At 41.2% G+C, this 16,485-nt stretch overlaps 1 protein-coding gene across 3 annotated transcripts in view; it reads right to left on the bottom strand.

Annotated features, from left to right (window-relative positions):
• Positions 1-7,049: 7,049 nt before the first annotated feature.
• The window catches only part of depdc7a (DEP domain containing 7, paralog a), a 37,497-nt gene continuing 28,061 nt past the window's right edge, over positions 7,050-16,485 (bottom strand). For 2 of the 3 annotated variants that reach the window (XM_052029310.1, XM_052029312.1), the window contains exons 7-10: positions 10,734-10,876; positions 10,027-10,152; positions 8,804-8,882; positions 7,050-7,364 (exon numbers count right to left, since the gene is read on the bottom strand). In XM_052029310.1, the coding sequence (XP_051885270.1) occupies positions 7,156-7,364; positions 8,804-8,882; positions 10,027-10,152; positions 10,734-10,876 (557 nt within the window). In that variant the 3' untranslated portion in view covers positions 7,050-7,155. The remainder of the gene's footprint in view (positions 7,365-8,803; positions 8,883-10,026; positions 10,153-10,733; positions 10,877-16,485) is intronic. The other variant, XM_052029313.1, reaches the window with a different exon arrangement.

Raw genomic sequence — 16,485 nt, 5'->3', positions numbered from 1 at the left:
ACATGTCACAGGAGGGCAATAAAGGTTAGAATCATACAAAACAGAACAGCTCACCTCATCCATGCCAACTATGATGCCCATCTTCATTAATCTCATTTGTCTGCATTCAGCCCAGACCCCTCTACTCCTTTCCTATTCAAGTACCTGTCCAAATGCCTTTTAAATGTTGTAATTTTGTCTGCCTCCATCACCTCATTCCAAATGACCACCACCCTCTGTGAGAAAAACCTGCCCCTCAGGTCTCCATTAAATGTCCACTTTTAAGATAAAAGTGTGCCCTCTCGTTCTAATCTTCCCTAACCAAGGAAGATGACTCCAACCCTCTATCCTACCTATGCCCGTCACACTACAATGTCAGCCTCCTACATTCCACTGAGAATAAACCCAATCTATCCAATCCCTCCTTATAATTACAGCCCTCCATTCCAGGCAAGACCCTGGTGAATCTCTTCTGCACTCTCTCTGTCGCTACTGCATCCTTCCTGTAGTGTGCCAATCAGAACTGTACACAATACTCCAAGTGTGGTCTAACCAATGTTGCATATAACAACATAATGTCCTAACTCTTATAATCAATAGCTTGGCCTATGAAGGCAAACATACCAAATACCTTCTTCGCTACCCCACCCACCTGGGTCGCCACTTTCAGTGAGCTCTGGACTTGCACCCCAAGGTCTCTCTACACATCAATGCTATCAAGGTCCCTGCCATTTACTCTAAATGTCCGAGCAGAATTTGACCTTTGAGTTCACCATTCCTGGGAAAGCAGCAGTGTTGCATGATGGGAATCAAGTCCAAAAGGCTTGTATTCAGAGTTTCAACTGTTACCAGCCAGGTTGCTACTTGGTGAGTGTCCCTTTGAGGCACCTGGACAGTAGTGTAGTAGTGTGTGTGTGGCTTTATCTGACTACTAAAAGTGGGAGCAGAGAGAGAGAGGGTTGGTAGCACTGACTGCCAGTTTCTGTATCTACGAATGAATCACAATCATTGTGATTGTCACTATACAATCCATGTATGGATCTTTGGAACAATGAGTGGAATCCACTTTGTCGTTAACCTGTACCAGGAATCAGGTATATTTCTGGGCAGCCACGTGTCGATCAAAGTGGCAGATATCTCTGACTAAAAGCAGCAGAGTTCTTCAGCGATTGAGATGTCGTGTTGTTCCATCGTGGAACTTGTGGAATTCGTAAATACATTCTCTCTACATCCAAATGTGGTTTTCAGAAGCCTTTGCTCCTCATCTTGCTTTGTGACTTGCTGAACTGAACTTTGAGAACTGTTCCTAGACTTGGGGTTTGGGAACTTGCCACACACACTTTGGGTTTATTTTGGGGGTCAATATCTGATATCTAATGTTTTTATTTCTCTTATTACAAGTAGTTATTAGTAAATAGATTCTAACATTTAAAATGACTCATTGTGTTTCTATTGTTGCTGGTATGTAACACAACAAAAGAAAGATCATATTGAAATGTATAAAATTCTGACAGGGTTTGTCTGTATGGATGAAGAGAAAATGTTTTCCCTGGCTGGAAAGGGTCTGCAACTAGGGATCACAATCTCAGGACGTACTCTGGAGAACTTCACCTCCAGGCAGCCAAGAAAATAACAGCAATGGGAGGAGAAACGGTGTGCCTTCTTTAGCAACACATACAACGTCGGTCTGTAGGTTTGCACCTCGAAGGTAGGATTCTGATAACTACACAGAAGAAAACAACACATTAGGGGTTTTTCCACGACAAAAAAAAGTTTAAGATTTGGGGACCATTTTGAAGTATTTTCTGAGACCTCCTTTGACTAAATATCAGGAAGACCAAAGCCAGTCCCTACAGTAATTCCAACCCTTTCAGTCCAACTACGACATTTGCTGATACCTTGCATATTTGAGCCAGGCTCTAAGTTTTGGACACCACATCTACACCATTACCAAACAACTCCCCTAAACTTCTTTCCCCTATTTTCACATCTGGATTGTAGCAGTGATTAGGTTATTGAACCAATATCCAGAAATCTCTAGATCACTAATCAAGACAAGTTCAAATCCCACACTAGCAAGTGGGGAAATTAAATGCAATAAATCAACCATCATGACATCATAAAATATTTCTCAAAAAACCTTACGTCATTAAATTCCTTCAGTGAAGGAAATCTCCCTTGTGTGGTCTAGCCCTTGTGACGTAATTCAGTGTAGTTCACATTTAACTGCTTTCTACAATGTATGAGCAAGCCATTTAGCTCAGGGGCACCAAGGAAAAGACAAATGAGCATCATCTTGTTAGTGTCATCCCCACCCCATGAACAATTTAAGTACACCACCCATACCATGGCTCTTTTGCTGCTGAAACTCTCATCGCTAGATTTGTTACTTTCCCTCCAAATTTTATCCCTGGTTCATGTTCTCCCCTCTGGAAACTTGTAATCATAAACTCTGCTTCCTGTATCCTCATGTTGCTACATCCCAACATACATCAGAACGTTGAATGACTACATGGAATCCTACAAAAAAAATAAGGGAAAAATATCTAACTTTAAATTGTGAATGGAGTTAAATTTGAATATCCGGGTTCAATTGGCACGGTAGTGTAGCGGTTAGCGTAACGCTATTACAGCGCCAACGACCCGGCTCCAATTCCAGCCGCTGTCTGTAAGGAGTTTGTACGTTCTCCCCATGTCTGCGTGGGTTTCCTCCCACATTCCAAAGAGGTACGGGTTAGGAAGTTGTGGGCGTGCTACGTTAGTGCCAGAAGCACGGCAATATTTGCGGACTGCCCCCAGAACACTCTACGCAAAAGATGCATTTCACTGTGTTTCGATATACATGTGACTAATAAAGATATATCTTAATTATTCCCCACTATCTTAACACTGCAACCCCTAAAGACCACACGTGATCTTTATTCTTAGGCATTGAGAAACATATCCTGTCCAGTTACCTTGATACCAGTTAGAACAACTTTTGGCAAAGCTTTTCCGACATGCTGGAAATATTCAGCACGTTAATCTTCACATGTAACAAGAGAAACATTTCAGATCAACTGACACAACAAAGTTAGGCTGTTTAATTCTCTATCCCACTCTGACTTGGCCTTTTGCACTGTTCCAAAGTGCAACACAAGACAGAGGAACAAAATACCATACTTTGTTTACAGCCGCCAGATCTAAAACACTGAATTCAACCATTCCAATCAGTGATTTAACTATTGGTTTGGGAGTGTGGAGAAGGCAGAGCAAGCATTTCCAGTCCATTACAACCTGGATCATTTCTGTTCGAGCATCAGAGGCTGAGGGGCGACCTGATAGAAATAAAAAGGAATTATGAGAGGAATTGTGATGCATCTCAATAGAACTCTGGTTAGGCCGCATTTAGAGTATTACAATGAAATTCTGGTCACCTCACTACAGGAAGGATGTTGAGGCTTTAGTGAGGGTGCAGAGGTGGTTTACCAGGATGCTGCCTGGATTAGAGGGCATGTGCTATGAGGAGAGGCCAGACAAACTTGGGCTCTTTTCTCTGGAGCGGCGGAGGCTGAGGGGTGATCTGTTGGAAGTGTATAAAATTGAGGGGCAATAGATAGGGTGGACAAGCAATATCTTTCTCCCCCCATTATTGAGCAATCCAATACCAGAGGGCATGCATTTAAGGTGAGGGGGTAGGTTCAGAACAAACATGAGGGGTACGTTTTTCACTCAGTGGTGGATGCCTGGAATGCCTTGCCTGATGGAGGTGGTAAATTCATTGGGGGTTTTTTTTAAAGAGGGGCTTGGATGGGCACATAGAAAATAGAGGGATATGGGCATTCTGTAGGTAGGAGGAAATAGCTATGTCAGCACAACATTGTGGGCCGAAGGTCCTGTTCTGTGCTATAATGTTCCACGTTCTATGAATGTGCCTCCCCCCGAGTGGGAACGTCAAATACTAAAGGGCAAAGCTTTAAGATGAGAAGACAAAAGTTTAAGGGAGGTTTACAAGACGATGAAAAACACAATGCTGGAGGAACAAGACTTCGCACACATACAGGTGCCTGGAACACAGCCAGGGGGAGTGGTGCAAGCAGGTACTAATGTTGACAAGGCAGGGAATAGAGGAATACAGACAATGTGCAGTTTACATAGAACATAACAGCTTAGTAAAGGCCCTTCAGCCCAATGTTGTGCCAACATTTTAAACCTGCTCTATGATCTATGCAACCCTTCCCTCCCACATAGTGCTCCATTTTTCTATCATTGTGTCTAAGAGTGTCTTAAATGTCCCCAATGTATCTGCCCCCACAACCTCTACCACGCACCCACCACTTTAAAAAAAAATTACCCGACATCCCCCTTATATCTTTCTCCAATCACTTTAAAATTATGCCTCATGTTAGCCATGGGGAAAAGTCTGATGGTCCACTTGATCTTTGCCTCTTATCTTGTACACCTCTATTATGTCACCTCTCATCCTCCTCCTCTCCAAAAAGCCCCAGCTTGCTCAACCTATCCTCATAAGACACTCTCTCCAATCCAGGCAGCATCCTGGTAAATCTCCTCTGCACCTTCTCTAAAGCTTCCACATCCTTCCTATAATGAGGTGACCTGAACTGAACACAATGCTCCAAGTGTGGTCTAACCAGAGTTCTATTGTGCTGAGTTCCGAGTTTAAATTGGCATCATGGTCTGCATAGACATCATGGGCCAAAAGGCCCTGTTCCTGTGCTAAACTGTTCGATGACTTGGAGCATTACTTGTTTTCTCTCTGCAGCTACTGCACAGCCTACAATGCATTTCCAACATTTTGGTTTTGTTTCTGATATCCAGCACCTGCAGGGCTTTTGTTTAAAAGAAAACACTTTTGAACCCCTAGCCATCTCTGTGGATGTTGTCTGACTTACTGAGCTTTCCCAGCATTCTCCTTTATTTCAGATTTCCAGTATCTGCTGTAGTCAGTATCTTAGTCCCATTGTTGTTTATTTTGTAGTTTTTTTCCCCTTCTATTCACACCACCTCCAGGCAGATCACCTGCAATTAACGAGCCTTCACAAACCCCTCTGAATATCACTATTATCCGAATCCTCTTGGCCTTCATCTCATTTTTTTTAAAATTCTCCCCATCCCTCCAACACAACACACACCTATTTCTCTAAACGTTTCCCACCTCTAACAAATATTCAACCCAAAACATTAACATTTTCCAGTCTCCACAGATGGTGTCTGACCTGTTGGGTACATCAAACTTTGTCTTTATTTCAGACAGGCACCATCTGTGGAGACTGGAAAATGTTAATGTTTTGGGTTGAATATTTGTTAGAGGTGGGAAACATTTAGAGAAATAGGTGTGTTGTGTTGGAGGGATGGGGAGAATTTAAAAAAAATGAGATGAAGGCCAAGAGGATTCAGATAATATATCTGCAGGGGTTTTGTGCCTTTTGATCACAATGCAAATACCAGCTAGGGTCACAAGGCAGTTCCATGAGCAAGCACTTGAAGTGCTGACTACACCATCACTTGCTATGTACTAGATAAAGAAACACTTCATTTAGTGCCACAGGAAACAAGATTTAAACTCAGAACTACTGGTAATAGGTGTCAATTATTTTCTAGTGTCTGACAACTAGTGACAGTCTATTAGAGATAACAGCCCCTACATTATCAATTACCATTTCTAGTTATTTCACTCAGAAAATTGAATGCACAAGGTAAATTAGTACTTGACAGCTCATGAAAAGGCTGCTTTGAATAACCCGAATAAAGAAAATGTATAAAATTGAGTTTAATCTAAGTAACTGGAGTGCTGCTGAAACAGATTTTGTTCAAATGTTAAAATATTACCTGGTTATTATAATATTGATGTTTATGGCCTATTTCTTGCAGGATTTGCATGGGTACATAATCTATTACTTGGGCAGTAAAGTGCATGTGATTGAGGTTTAGAAGGCTCCTTATAAAAGTACCCTTTTCTATTGAGCTTGCTGGATTTGAATTGCAGAATGCTGGACAGGTACTGCTGAGTGCAATTAAGTTTCTTTCTATTCATTTATGGTATGTGGGCACCACTGGCAAGGTCAGCATGTATTGTCTATCCACAGGGCAGGAACAGTAGTGTAGCAGTTAGCATAAAACTATTACAGTGCCAGTGACCTGGGTTCAATTCTGGCTGCTGTCTGTAAGGAGTTTGTGTTCTTCTTCTCTAGCCTCCCCCCCCCCCCCCCCCCCACTCCCATCTGCACATGGGTTTCCTCCAGGTGCTCCTGTTTCCTCTCACATTCCAAAGACATACAGGTTAGGAAGTTACGGGTGTGCTATGTTGGCACCAGAAGCATGGCAACACTTGCAGGCTGCCCTCAGAACACTCAACAAAAGATGCATTTCACTGTTTTGATGTACATGTAACTAATAAAGATCTTATCTTAAATGAGCCAAGATGGGTTGGATGCAACTTTTCCTACTGATGTTCCTTGCTAAACACCAAGCTGTTTCTGACCAGGTGCACAGAGGGTGTTCTAAAGTACTGAGGGTTAGTTTATGTGGCTAAGAATAATTTAGTACCTACAAAACTGAACAGCAGCTTGTCAATGCTACCTAGTTCCAAAAACAAGGGAGCTGCATGCCTCAAGTGGTTTTAATGAACTACTTTGAATATTTTTATTAGGTAGTGGTTAAGTTATGTACTTACATTAAGATGCCTAAATTGATTTGGAGTCAAATTTGAATCCCACTATAAAAGAGATGGTTTACCATTTCAGGACAACTATTTCTTCCTCCACAGATGAGGACTGCACAATATTGCTAGCATTTTCTTATACCAGCTGTAGCTAGAAAAACCAAATTCATAGGGAACAAAGTTGCCATGACTGACTAGATGGGATCATGAAAACATCAGGTTCACAGCATCTTTTTAGGGAAGGAAATCTGCCATTTAAACCTGGTATGGGCTATGTGCACCTCCAGACATGGCAAACTCTCCACTGCCCTGAAATGACTGAGCCACCAACAGGGATGTGCAATAAATGCTGGCCCACCCTGGAAAGCCGAAAGCCTGGGATGAATAGAAACTAAGGAAAGCAAGATAACAGGTTAAACTGAATAAACTTAAGTTTTATTATTCAATCTTATAAAATCAATAAATTTAATTGCTTTACAATTAACTTACAATTATACACCTATACATCGACAAAATTATGGTTTCCTCAAAGGATCAAAGAAATATTGAATAAATATAGCTGGATGACTCTTGCTGAACTGAGTGAGGACCTTCTTTTTCTCTTTAGCAGGCAGCTGTTTGTTTTCATCAATAGTTTTAAGCAGCAATAACAGTTCATCTCTGGTGGTCTTCCGCATGATGCTTTCACACGCAGAAACACTTAACCTTTCACAGAAAGAGTGCCCTAGGAAGGAGAAATTTACAGAAAATGCCACAATGAACTTCAAAAGCTATTGGGTTACATTCAAGGCATATTAAAAAAATTCTATATCCTAACCAAGAAATGTTAATTTAACAAATCTGATATCTGTTTTGGTGGAACATGTTACAAGACTGAAGTGATCATGAACCAGAAGTGACAGGACACCTAGAGTCATACTATTTCCAACATTACCTACTTCTCAAATGCTGATATTGCAAAACTATCTGCAAACATGAAATGTGTAGATACTTCCAGTATACAAATTTCAATTCCCAACTTGTCATGCTCAAAGCCAGTGTGGAAATACCCTGGGATTTGTGGTCACCTCAAGAAACCACCCACTGTCAGGCACTTCCTGCTCTCAAGAGATTGCAGTTGCAATATTGGCCTCAGTGATCTCAGTACATACAGAACCGAAGTCATCCTTGATCCCAGTGGATTTCCCAAGATGGCAAAGATGCTATTTTCACCCCAGCAATAACTGCAAGGCATTGGTATACAAGGATACTGGGCACCAACTCAACTGGTCAGGAGCTGATAAATTTACAGTAAAATACCCAAACACTGGTATTGTTTCACTTAAAACATCTATTTAAAGAAATCTGATGGATGCATTAATTTTGATGGTTTTGGTCCAAGACTGCATCCTGTGGAACCGATCCAATTTACACTGTTGCAACTAATTCACCAGAAGATACCTGGGCTCTAAAGGAGAGGACAGGTTAAAAAAAAGTGTTCCTTTATCTTCCCACCCCCCCACAAAGATTAGGAGTCGATCCAAGTGTTAAGGACTCAACAGGGTTAGAGAAACATTCTTTTGTGAGCCTAGAATAAAAAGGATAAAACCAAAATTGGAACTAGGATTCTTGGCCAACATCAGGAAACAATTCTTCATTCAAAGGGCAATGGGTATTGGCAGAGTCCAGGGGTCCACTGGAACTTAAAGTGGAAACTGATTTGTATCAGGCAAAAGTAGGAGAGTTACGGAATGAGAGCTGAGAAAGGAAGATTCAGACTAGACATGATCTGAGTGCTCAAGCAAGCTCCAGGGGGCTGAACTGCCAATTGGTATTGATTTATTATTGTACTGAGGTACAGTGAAAAACTTGTCTTGCATACTGATCATACAGGTCAATTACAGTGCAGTTACATTGATGCCTTTATCTGCTTTGCTAGCCTAGCACCTATTCCATGGTAGAAAACAACCCAAGCTCAATTTAAGCAAAGCTAGCTCATGATTCTAAACTTTTCAGATCAACTCCCAGGAATTTGTCTGTTTAGGTGTGCAAAGCTCTATGGACAAATCATTTCCCCCCCAAATAAGCCAAATATGGAACTACCTGGAGATACAGTGAAAGTACACATTTAGAAATGACAATAATGACATTGCTTCAGACACAAGTGGATAGTTGTCCTCTTACCTGTACTGAAGTCTGGATCCCTTCCAGACTGAATGAGCATCAGCTTCTCACTCACCATTTTGTGTAGCATCGCAGGGACCTGAATATTTTAAGAGTTATTCAAACCGTTTGAAGTGTACTGCTACTTTTGCATTTCTCAAAGCATAAAATCTTCCTGCACTCCCATTTGGAGTCTCCAAGGAATGAAACCCCAAAGTCATAGCATTTCACCCAAACATTGGAATGTCCCTAGGCAAGTCTCATGGCCGGCATAATCTAGGAAACCCAGCATTTGCAGACCTACAAGCCTGCATTTCATTGGTCCCTTTAAGGGGGGCAGTGTGGTGGGAGGATTGCAGGATACACTACAGCAAAGGACACTATTACTGTCCAGATCCCTATTAAGTTTAATCACATTTGACTGCTACTTCAGTCAACCCTTTATCTGAAGTCATTCAAATTATATGAAGTTCAATAAGAATCACTCTTGCTCTGTATTCAATTTACTGCATTGAATTTTAAGGAAAAACAACTTGGAATTAACAGATACATTCATTTAGCATCACTTCAAACTGCAGCCAAGAAGCTCCTCCACATAGTGTTGGCCTACACAGCCTTGGGCTTGTGCTCCAAGCCTCAAAATCCCACTGTCCTGTATTCAGAGAGCTCTCCATGTGAACACAGGAGCACAGGAAAGAGCCTACACTTCAAATGAAATATTTAAAATAGAGGGCTTGACAGGGTCAAGGGCACCACTGGTTGCAGAGCTGCAAACCAGAAGGTCAGCATTCACAAGAACATAAGAGGACTAGGCCATCTGGCCTATTGAGTCTGCTGCACCATTCAATGAGATCGTGGCTGATCTAGTCATGGACTCAGCTCCACTTACCTGCCTTCCCACCTCACCCCCCCCCCCACCCCCCTTTAACCCTTAGTTCCCTACTATGCAAAAACCTATGTCTTAAATATTTTTAATGTGGTAGCCTCTGATGCTTCCCTGGGCAGAGAATTCAACAGATTCATTACTCTGGGAAAAGCAGGACAAAAGTTTCTTTACTCAGGGGATTGTGAATAGAAGGCTATGGATGCTCAGTGAATGTATACAAAGCAAAGATCAATGAACTCATGGAATCAAGTGATGTGAAAGCAGAAGGTTCACTTTCCATCACAATCTAGCCCTTGATCTTAGTGTATGACTGCAGTTTGAAGGTGCATGATTTCTTTGTTGCTGTCATATTATGTACCTTAAATACATCTTTCTGATGATCAAGTAGAAACAAAACCAAGAGATCAGCTTTCCCCTTTGGTAGGTTCTTATTGAAGGCGATGGCTTTACCGAAAGTCCTCTTCATCACTATTCTATTCTCGACCTGAAGGATAAAGAAGTTAGCATCATGGTTCAAGTAGTTCTACTGCCCATTAAGTTGCAGAAGCTAAAATTCAGCCTTGCATGTTGAATTCTGATGGAGAATAACTGACCAGATAACAAGTTATTATTTTAAGTATAAGATCCAGAGGAAAGTTCACAGGGATAAAGCTGAGAGGAAGATTCAACCCATGGAGGAATCTAGATCTAGAGGGGACATAGCTCCAGGTTAAGGTATTGGTCATTTAACTCTGAAATGAACAGGTTTTTCTCTGAGTGAACCTTTATAAATGTCTAACCCAGACTGCTGTGGAAACCTGAGTCATTAAGTATATTTAAAGCTGAGATAGATTTTAAGATGTTAAGGAATCAATGGGCAAGGTGTTGGTAGGGGCCGATACGATAGGGTCATTTAAAAGACTACTAGATAGGCACATGGATGAAAGAAAAGTAGAGGGTTATGGGAGGTGAAGTAGAGGGGGCTAGATTGAATGGGGATAAGGTTTATGTGGGTTGGCACAACGTCATGGGCTGAAGGGCCTGTACTGTTCTAAAAAAAAGTCTTTCCAAAGATGGCACACTCACCCCCTTCTGCATCGCAATGGATGCTGGATAAGCAGCAACAGCCATGAAATGCAACAGCCTCCTCAGTTCTTCCCGATTCCTGGAATTCAGAAGCTTCAAACAAAGCTGTGTGGCTTCCAGTGCTGGTTCAGACTTGCCATTTACTGCAATGAGAATGACTCAATGAACTCATGGCACAGCAGTGTAGTGGTTAGTGTAATGCTTTACAGCACCAGTGACCCAGGTTCAATTCCAGTTGCTGTCTGCAAGGAGTTTGTGTATTCTCTGCACATCTCCTCCAGGTGCTCCAGTGTCCTCCCACATTCCAAAGATGGAGGTTAGGAGCTGTGGACATGCTATATTGGTGCTGGAAGAGTGGCAACACTTGTGGGCTGCCCCCAGCACATTCTCAGCAATGCAAAAAAGACATTTCACTGTTTTGATGTACGTGTGACTAAAAATATTTTAGAGGAAAGTTCCAAACATTGGTTGTTGATCCAAAGTCAATTTTTCTCCACAAGTATCACCTGTCCAACTGAGCATGTCCAGTAATGTGATTTCACTACAGTCAGCAGTAAACATGATTGTATAGTGATGCAAGATTCTGCAAAAGCCTCTAATACTTCTGCCAGAAAGTACCATAACTTGCCTCTGTATTCATGGGCCAAAGAAACTTAGCCAACTGTTTCATCTCCAGCTATTACTGGAAAGTTTATAAAACAGCATTCACAATCAAGACATGTCCAATTGATTTCCAGCCAAAATATCATTAATAACCATCATAATGCTGGAAATATGGCAGCCAGTTGGCTTTGGGAACTTGTATGCAATGGGATGAGGCAGGTAGTGTAGTGGTTAGCATAACACTATTAGTGCTAGTGACCTGGGTTCAATTCTAGCCACTGTAAGGAGTTTATACATTCTCCCCATGTGTGTGGGTTTCCTCCCACATTCCAAAGACTTGTCAGGAGCTGTGGGCATACTATGTTGGCACTGGAAGCATGGCAACACTTGCAGGTTGCCCCCAGAACACTATGCAAAAGATGCATTTTACTGTGTTTTGATGTACACGTGACTAAAAGATATCTTATGTTATAATGCTTTTGACACTGGCTTTTGCAGCCAGTAGGAATTGCAAAATAGTCACAGATCCTTTCAGATCACCCAAAAGCTGTCTCAGCTGAATACAAGCATTATTGATGCTGCAAAATCTTGACGTTTCACTGGTGCATCTGGCTAGACTTTTTGCATGGATACAGCAATTCAACCTGGAGTTTGTTCTGGAGGGCAATAAGATCACTGGAGCAAGCAAAACTGCTAGAAACCCCAAACACAAATCTAAGATCCCAGCACCTCCAATTTATTGTTTGATTGTTGATTAGCATCTTAACATGATCTAGGTCACCTTTGTTTCATGTCCCTCAAAATGAAAGTAATAAAATTTTAAACCAGTAGAAAAAATGCAACCCATTGATATTGTACATCAGTACAGCTCAACTAGTTGTAATTTTGACCAACCCCCAACTGAATAAAGTCTAGTTCCCTCACTGATGCCAGTGGTAAACTGCAGACAATTCCCAACAATTTGAGCAACATTAAAAAATAAATTGCTGCCTTTAGAAACTAATTTCTTTCCAAAAGGCTGCACTTTGGACATGCACAATTTGATAAACATTTGGTGTTTAGAATCCTAACTATTCTGGTATAGAATAGTCTTCTGTAGACCAAGAAACAAACTTCAAATATGTATTTTAAATGAAACAGACAATAGCCAACATTTCCCTGAAGCTTTGATAAAAGCACACTCCAGGGATAAAAGTAACTTGCTTACTACCAGTGTGGTCATATGGCTAACAAAGCTGATGTAAGCCATTTACATCAATTTGTACCAGCTTGCTTTCATCACCAATACCCTCTATCAGCTAAACAGCATGTTAAACTTTTTAAACAAAGCATATTGCATTCCAACAAGAACGAACAACACACTAGGGCCAGTGACTACATTGGAACAGACAAATACAATGCTTCATTGACCGACTTGGCTCCAGAAATGATTAGCTTTGTTTCAGCTGTAAATTTTATGTAAATATTTCACATCAAAAGGAGATTAAAAAGAGAAAGTTTGTCTTTTAGTTTGGGACAATAATAGCCATTGAAAAGAAAAAATAATGGCAGGACTGTGCACTTGAGACAGATTGGGAAAGGAAAAACAATGTATTACCATGCTGAGGGGGAGGAACTTGAATTCAATTTGAATCTTATTCAACCAATTCTTCATATTGAATGTTAAGTATAATCAACAGTATATAGACCAAAAGCACCAATTTGCACAGATCACAAATGGCAACAAGATACTTTGGGGGGGGGAGGGGGGGTGGGAATGTAGGCCAGAAACTCTAGTTCTTCAAACCTTGCGAAAGATCCCAATGACAGATGGAGATTTGGTTTTAAATGTCTTGATTTAGAAAGAAAAGTCAACAACACTGCTTTGTGCTTGAGCATTAATCTAGATTACATGCTCAAATCCCCAGCATGTAAATTTCACAAGCTGGGCAAAATTAAAAGGATGATATTGGAGGCAGATGAAGGAGGTACACAGCAGCAATATGCCAAGCTCGATAGACAGACCTTCGAATATTTCTGGTCAAAGCACAAGACTGTTTCCAGGATATGCTTAACAATTTAGATGTCAAAGTAGGAGGTACTGTATGATTAGCAAGTTCTGCAGGTGACAAAATCAACAGGATTGTGGAGAGTGAGGAAGTCTTAGGAATATTGATCAGCTGGTAATTATCCATGGGGTGGGGGGATAGGAAGTATTGAGGAACAAAAAAGGGACCTTGGTGCACAGGTACAAAGATCCCCAAAGATAGCAGGACAGTGTGACAAAAGCAGCATACAGGATGCTTGCTCTCATTAACCAGGGCATTGATTAAAAGTACAGGGAGATTTTGGCAAACTTCAGAAAATGCTGATTAGGCCACATCTGGACCATGTACAGTTCTGGTTGCAACACAAGAACATGATTGTATTGGAGGATGCAGAGGAGATGCACCAGGTTGTTGTCAGGGATGGAACGTTTGTTAAGGAGAGGGATTGGTGGTTGTTTTCCTTGGAACAGAAGAGATTGAAGGGGTAATCCAACAGCAGTGTACATGTTTAAGGGGCATAGATAGGGTAGATGGAGGAAACTTTTCCAGTGGCAGGTGTGTCAAAGACTAGAAGGGACAGGTTTAAAAAAAGGTGACAAGGTCTAGAGGGGACCTCTCTAAAGGGGATAGAGGAAGAAGTTTCACTCAGAGGGTGGTTACAATCTGGAACACTGCCTGAGGTGGAGGTGGTAAACACCAACATTTAAGCAGCATCTGGATGAGCACTGATAATGGAATTAATATAGATAGGCACTAGTGGCTGACAGATATTCCTTCATAAGACAGAAGCAGAATTAGGCCATTTGGCCCATCGAATCTGCTCTGCCATTCAATCATGGCTGATTTTCCCCCCCCTCAACCCCATTCTTCTGCCTTCTCCCCATAACCTTTGACACCCTTACTAATCAAGAACTTAAATTCCAGATATGGTGGGCTGAAGGGCCATTTCTTTAACCGGTATGCTTATGGTGGATGCTGAGAAATGAACTTGAAGATATTAACCATCACCAAATTTGAATTAGAATAAAGAACTGCTGGAGGAACTCAGTGGGTCAGGCAACCATTTGTGGAGGCAGAGGGGTAGTAGATATTAAAGGCTGAAACCCTGCATTGGGACTGACAGTGGGGATGTTTGCCAATGATTTCACCATGATCAATTTCATGCACAACTTCACCAATAATGCAGAATAGATGAAGCAGTCTATGCCTGGATGGAGCAATGTTCAGGCACATGCTGATAAATGGCAGAACTTTTACACTGCAAATATGCCAAGCAACAACCATCAACGAGGAGTCTAACCACCCACCCTCTACGTTAGAGGGACTTCACTTTCTTCAGCCCACTGGATCACAGTGGGTATTTTCCTGCATTGTGGCCTTTCAAAGACTGTACCCTCTATCTAATGTGGAACTTCCTGCCCTCAATGTCTACAAACTGATTAATCAGGAGGATGAAAAGAACCATTGAGTGTTAAAATCCAAAATCAAAGCAGTTCTTATTGAAGCAATAAATGAGGCATGGACTAATGATCCATAGATCAACTTGCAACAAATTTGAGTTCTCCAAACACATGACAAATGTGGCAGAAAACAAAAATCCAGAGCATTAGACCATAAAACCCAATCATCCAATGCCCTTTAGGGAAAGGAGTCTGACGTGCTTCCTCTAGTCTACACCATTGTGGTTGACTTCCAAATGCCCTGATATGGTTAAACAAAAAAATGCCAAGCGGTTTACCTAGCAAATGGGGAGGGGGGGGGTGTCAATAAATAGTCTCATCTATGATGCCCACACTCAATGAACGAATTAAGTCCTCAAATTTGTTAAACTGGGGATAAATCCATGACTAAAAGCAAAATCCATTTCAATACAGGTTAAAGAATGTTGAGTGAGATGGTGATAGAGAAACTGAAATACTGAGATTTCTAAAGGCTGGAAAGTTGAGGGCAGGGAGTCAAGACTAATCAATTGCAGTGCAAAGTTTAAAAGCAGTTGAAGATATCCAACTTAAAGCAACTGGATAAAGTTTAAGAATATCAAAGCTTAGGTGACTAAATTAAGAACAGTTTTATTGAACAAATAGTACTAGGGCATTTCTCAAATCTAATAGTTCTCATTGCGCTCAAGGTATAGTGTTTGTTTGCACAATTGAAATTATTCCAGTTCAGACAAGTCACATACAAAACACCAAAGCAAAGCAGCTTCTACTTTGTACCCAGCCCCAAGGTGCTGCCCACCACTGTAGTTATACAACTCATTTTCAATATCCACACTTGCCATTCCTTGAACATGTGGCAAAATGACCACTCAGTAGCAAACTAAAAGGGGATTCTCTTCTCTCCCCAGGAACCACATTCACTGGCATTTCATGTCAGATCTCTACAGCTTCAAGACCATCTCAGGCAAGTTTAGCAAATTCCAATGTGGAAGACTTGGGTTCTTCTATCCATTCCCAGTGACATTGGTTTACCAGTTTTTAAAAGTATACAGGTGGAGCCAACATGCAAATCATCTATTTAAATCTTATTTCAAATGTGACCAGCCACAATTTATATCATTCCAAACACTAAAGTTTCACTTTCAGATTGGGGTAAATTAACTTTGTTCCCCTGTTGACCTGTGAATTTTGCTGATTGCATAAATCACTATTCCTTTGATATTTCCTTTTCAACTGATGGATTAAATTGCATTTTTTTTAAAAAAAACACTGGAGATGGTCAGGTCATGAGGGATGTGTGGAGGGGGAAAGCAGCTTTGTCCCCCTTCCCTAGAGTGATGGTTCTCATTAGCTTTACAAGTTAAAATACATTAGCTTTACAGTGCCAAGTAAAACTGGGAAATAGATGGAAAGGTTAGAACCAGCTAACTGATAGCAATCAAGACTTCACAACATTACTGAAGCAATCCTAGTCTGAAAGGGAGTGCTTAAAGCAAGGCACTTGCCAAGGGCAAATCTCAAACATTCCTACAATCAGATGTGAAAACAGAAGCTGTCCTTTTAGGAAAGAAACCAAGGACATCAGATCAAGAGTTCCCCCATATCCTGAACCAGTATTTAGCTCAACCAACACAACTATAAAAACTCATTGGGTCATTATGTGGGAGCTTGCTGTGCAGTCAA

The sequence above is a fragment of the Pristis pectinata genome, chromosome 14 (genome assembly GCF_009764475.1).
Source record: "Pristis pectinata isolate sPriPec2 chromosome 14, sPriPec2.1.pri, whole genome shotgun sequence".
NCBI classification, from domain to species: Eukaryota; Metazoa; Chordata; class Chondrichthyes; order Rhinopristiformes; family Pristidae; genus Pristis; species Pristis pectinata.
This window is presented reverse-complemented; position numbering and strand designations above follow the sequence as displayed.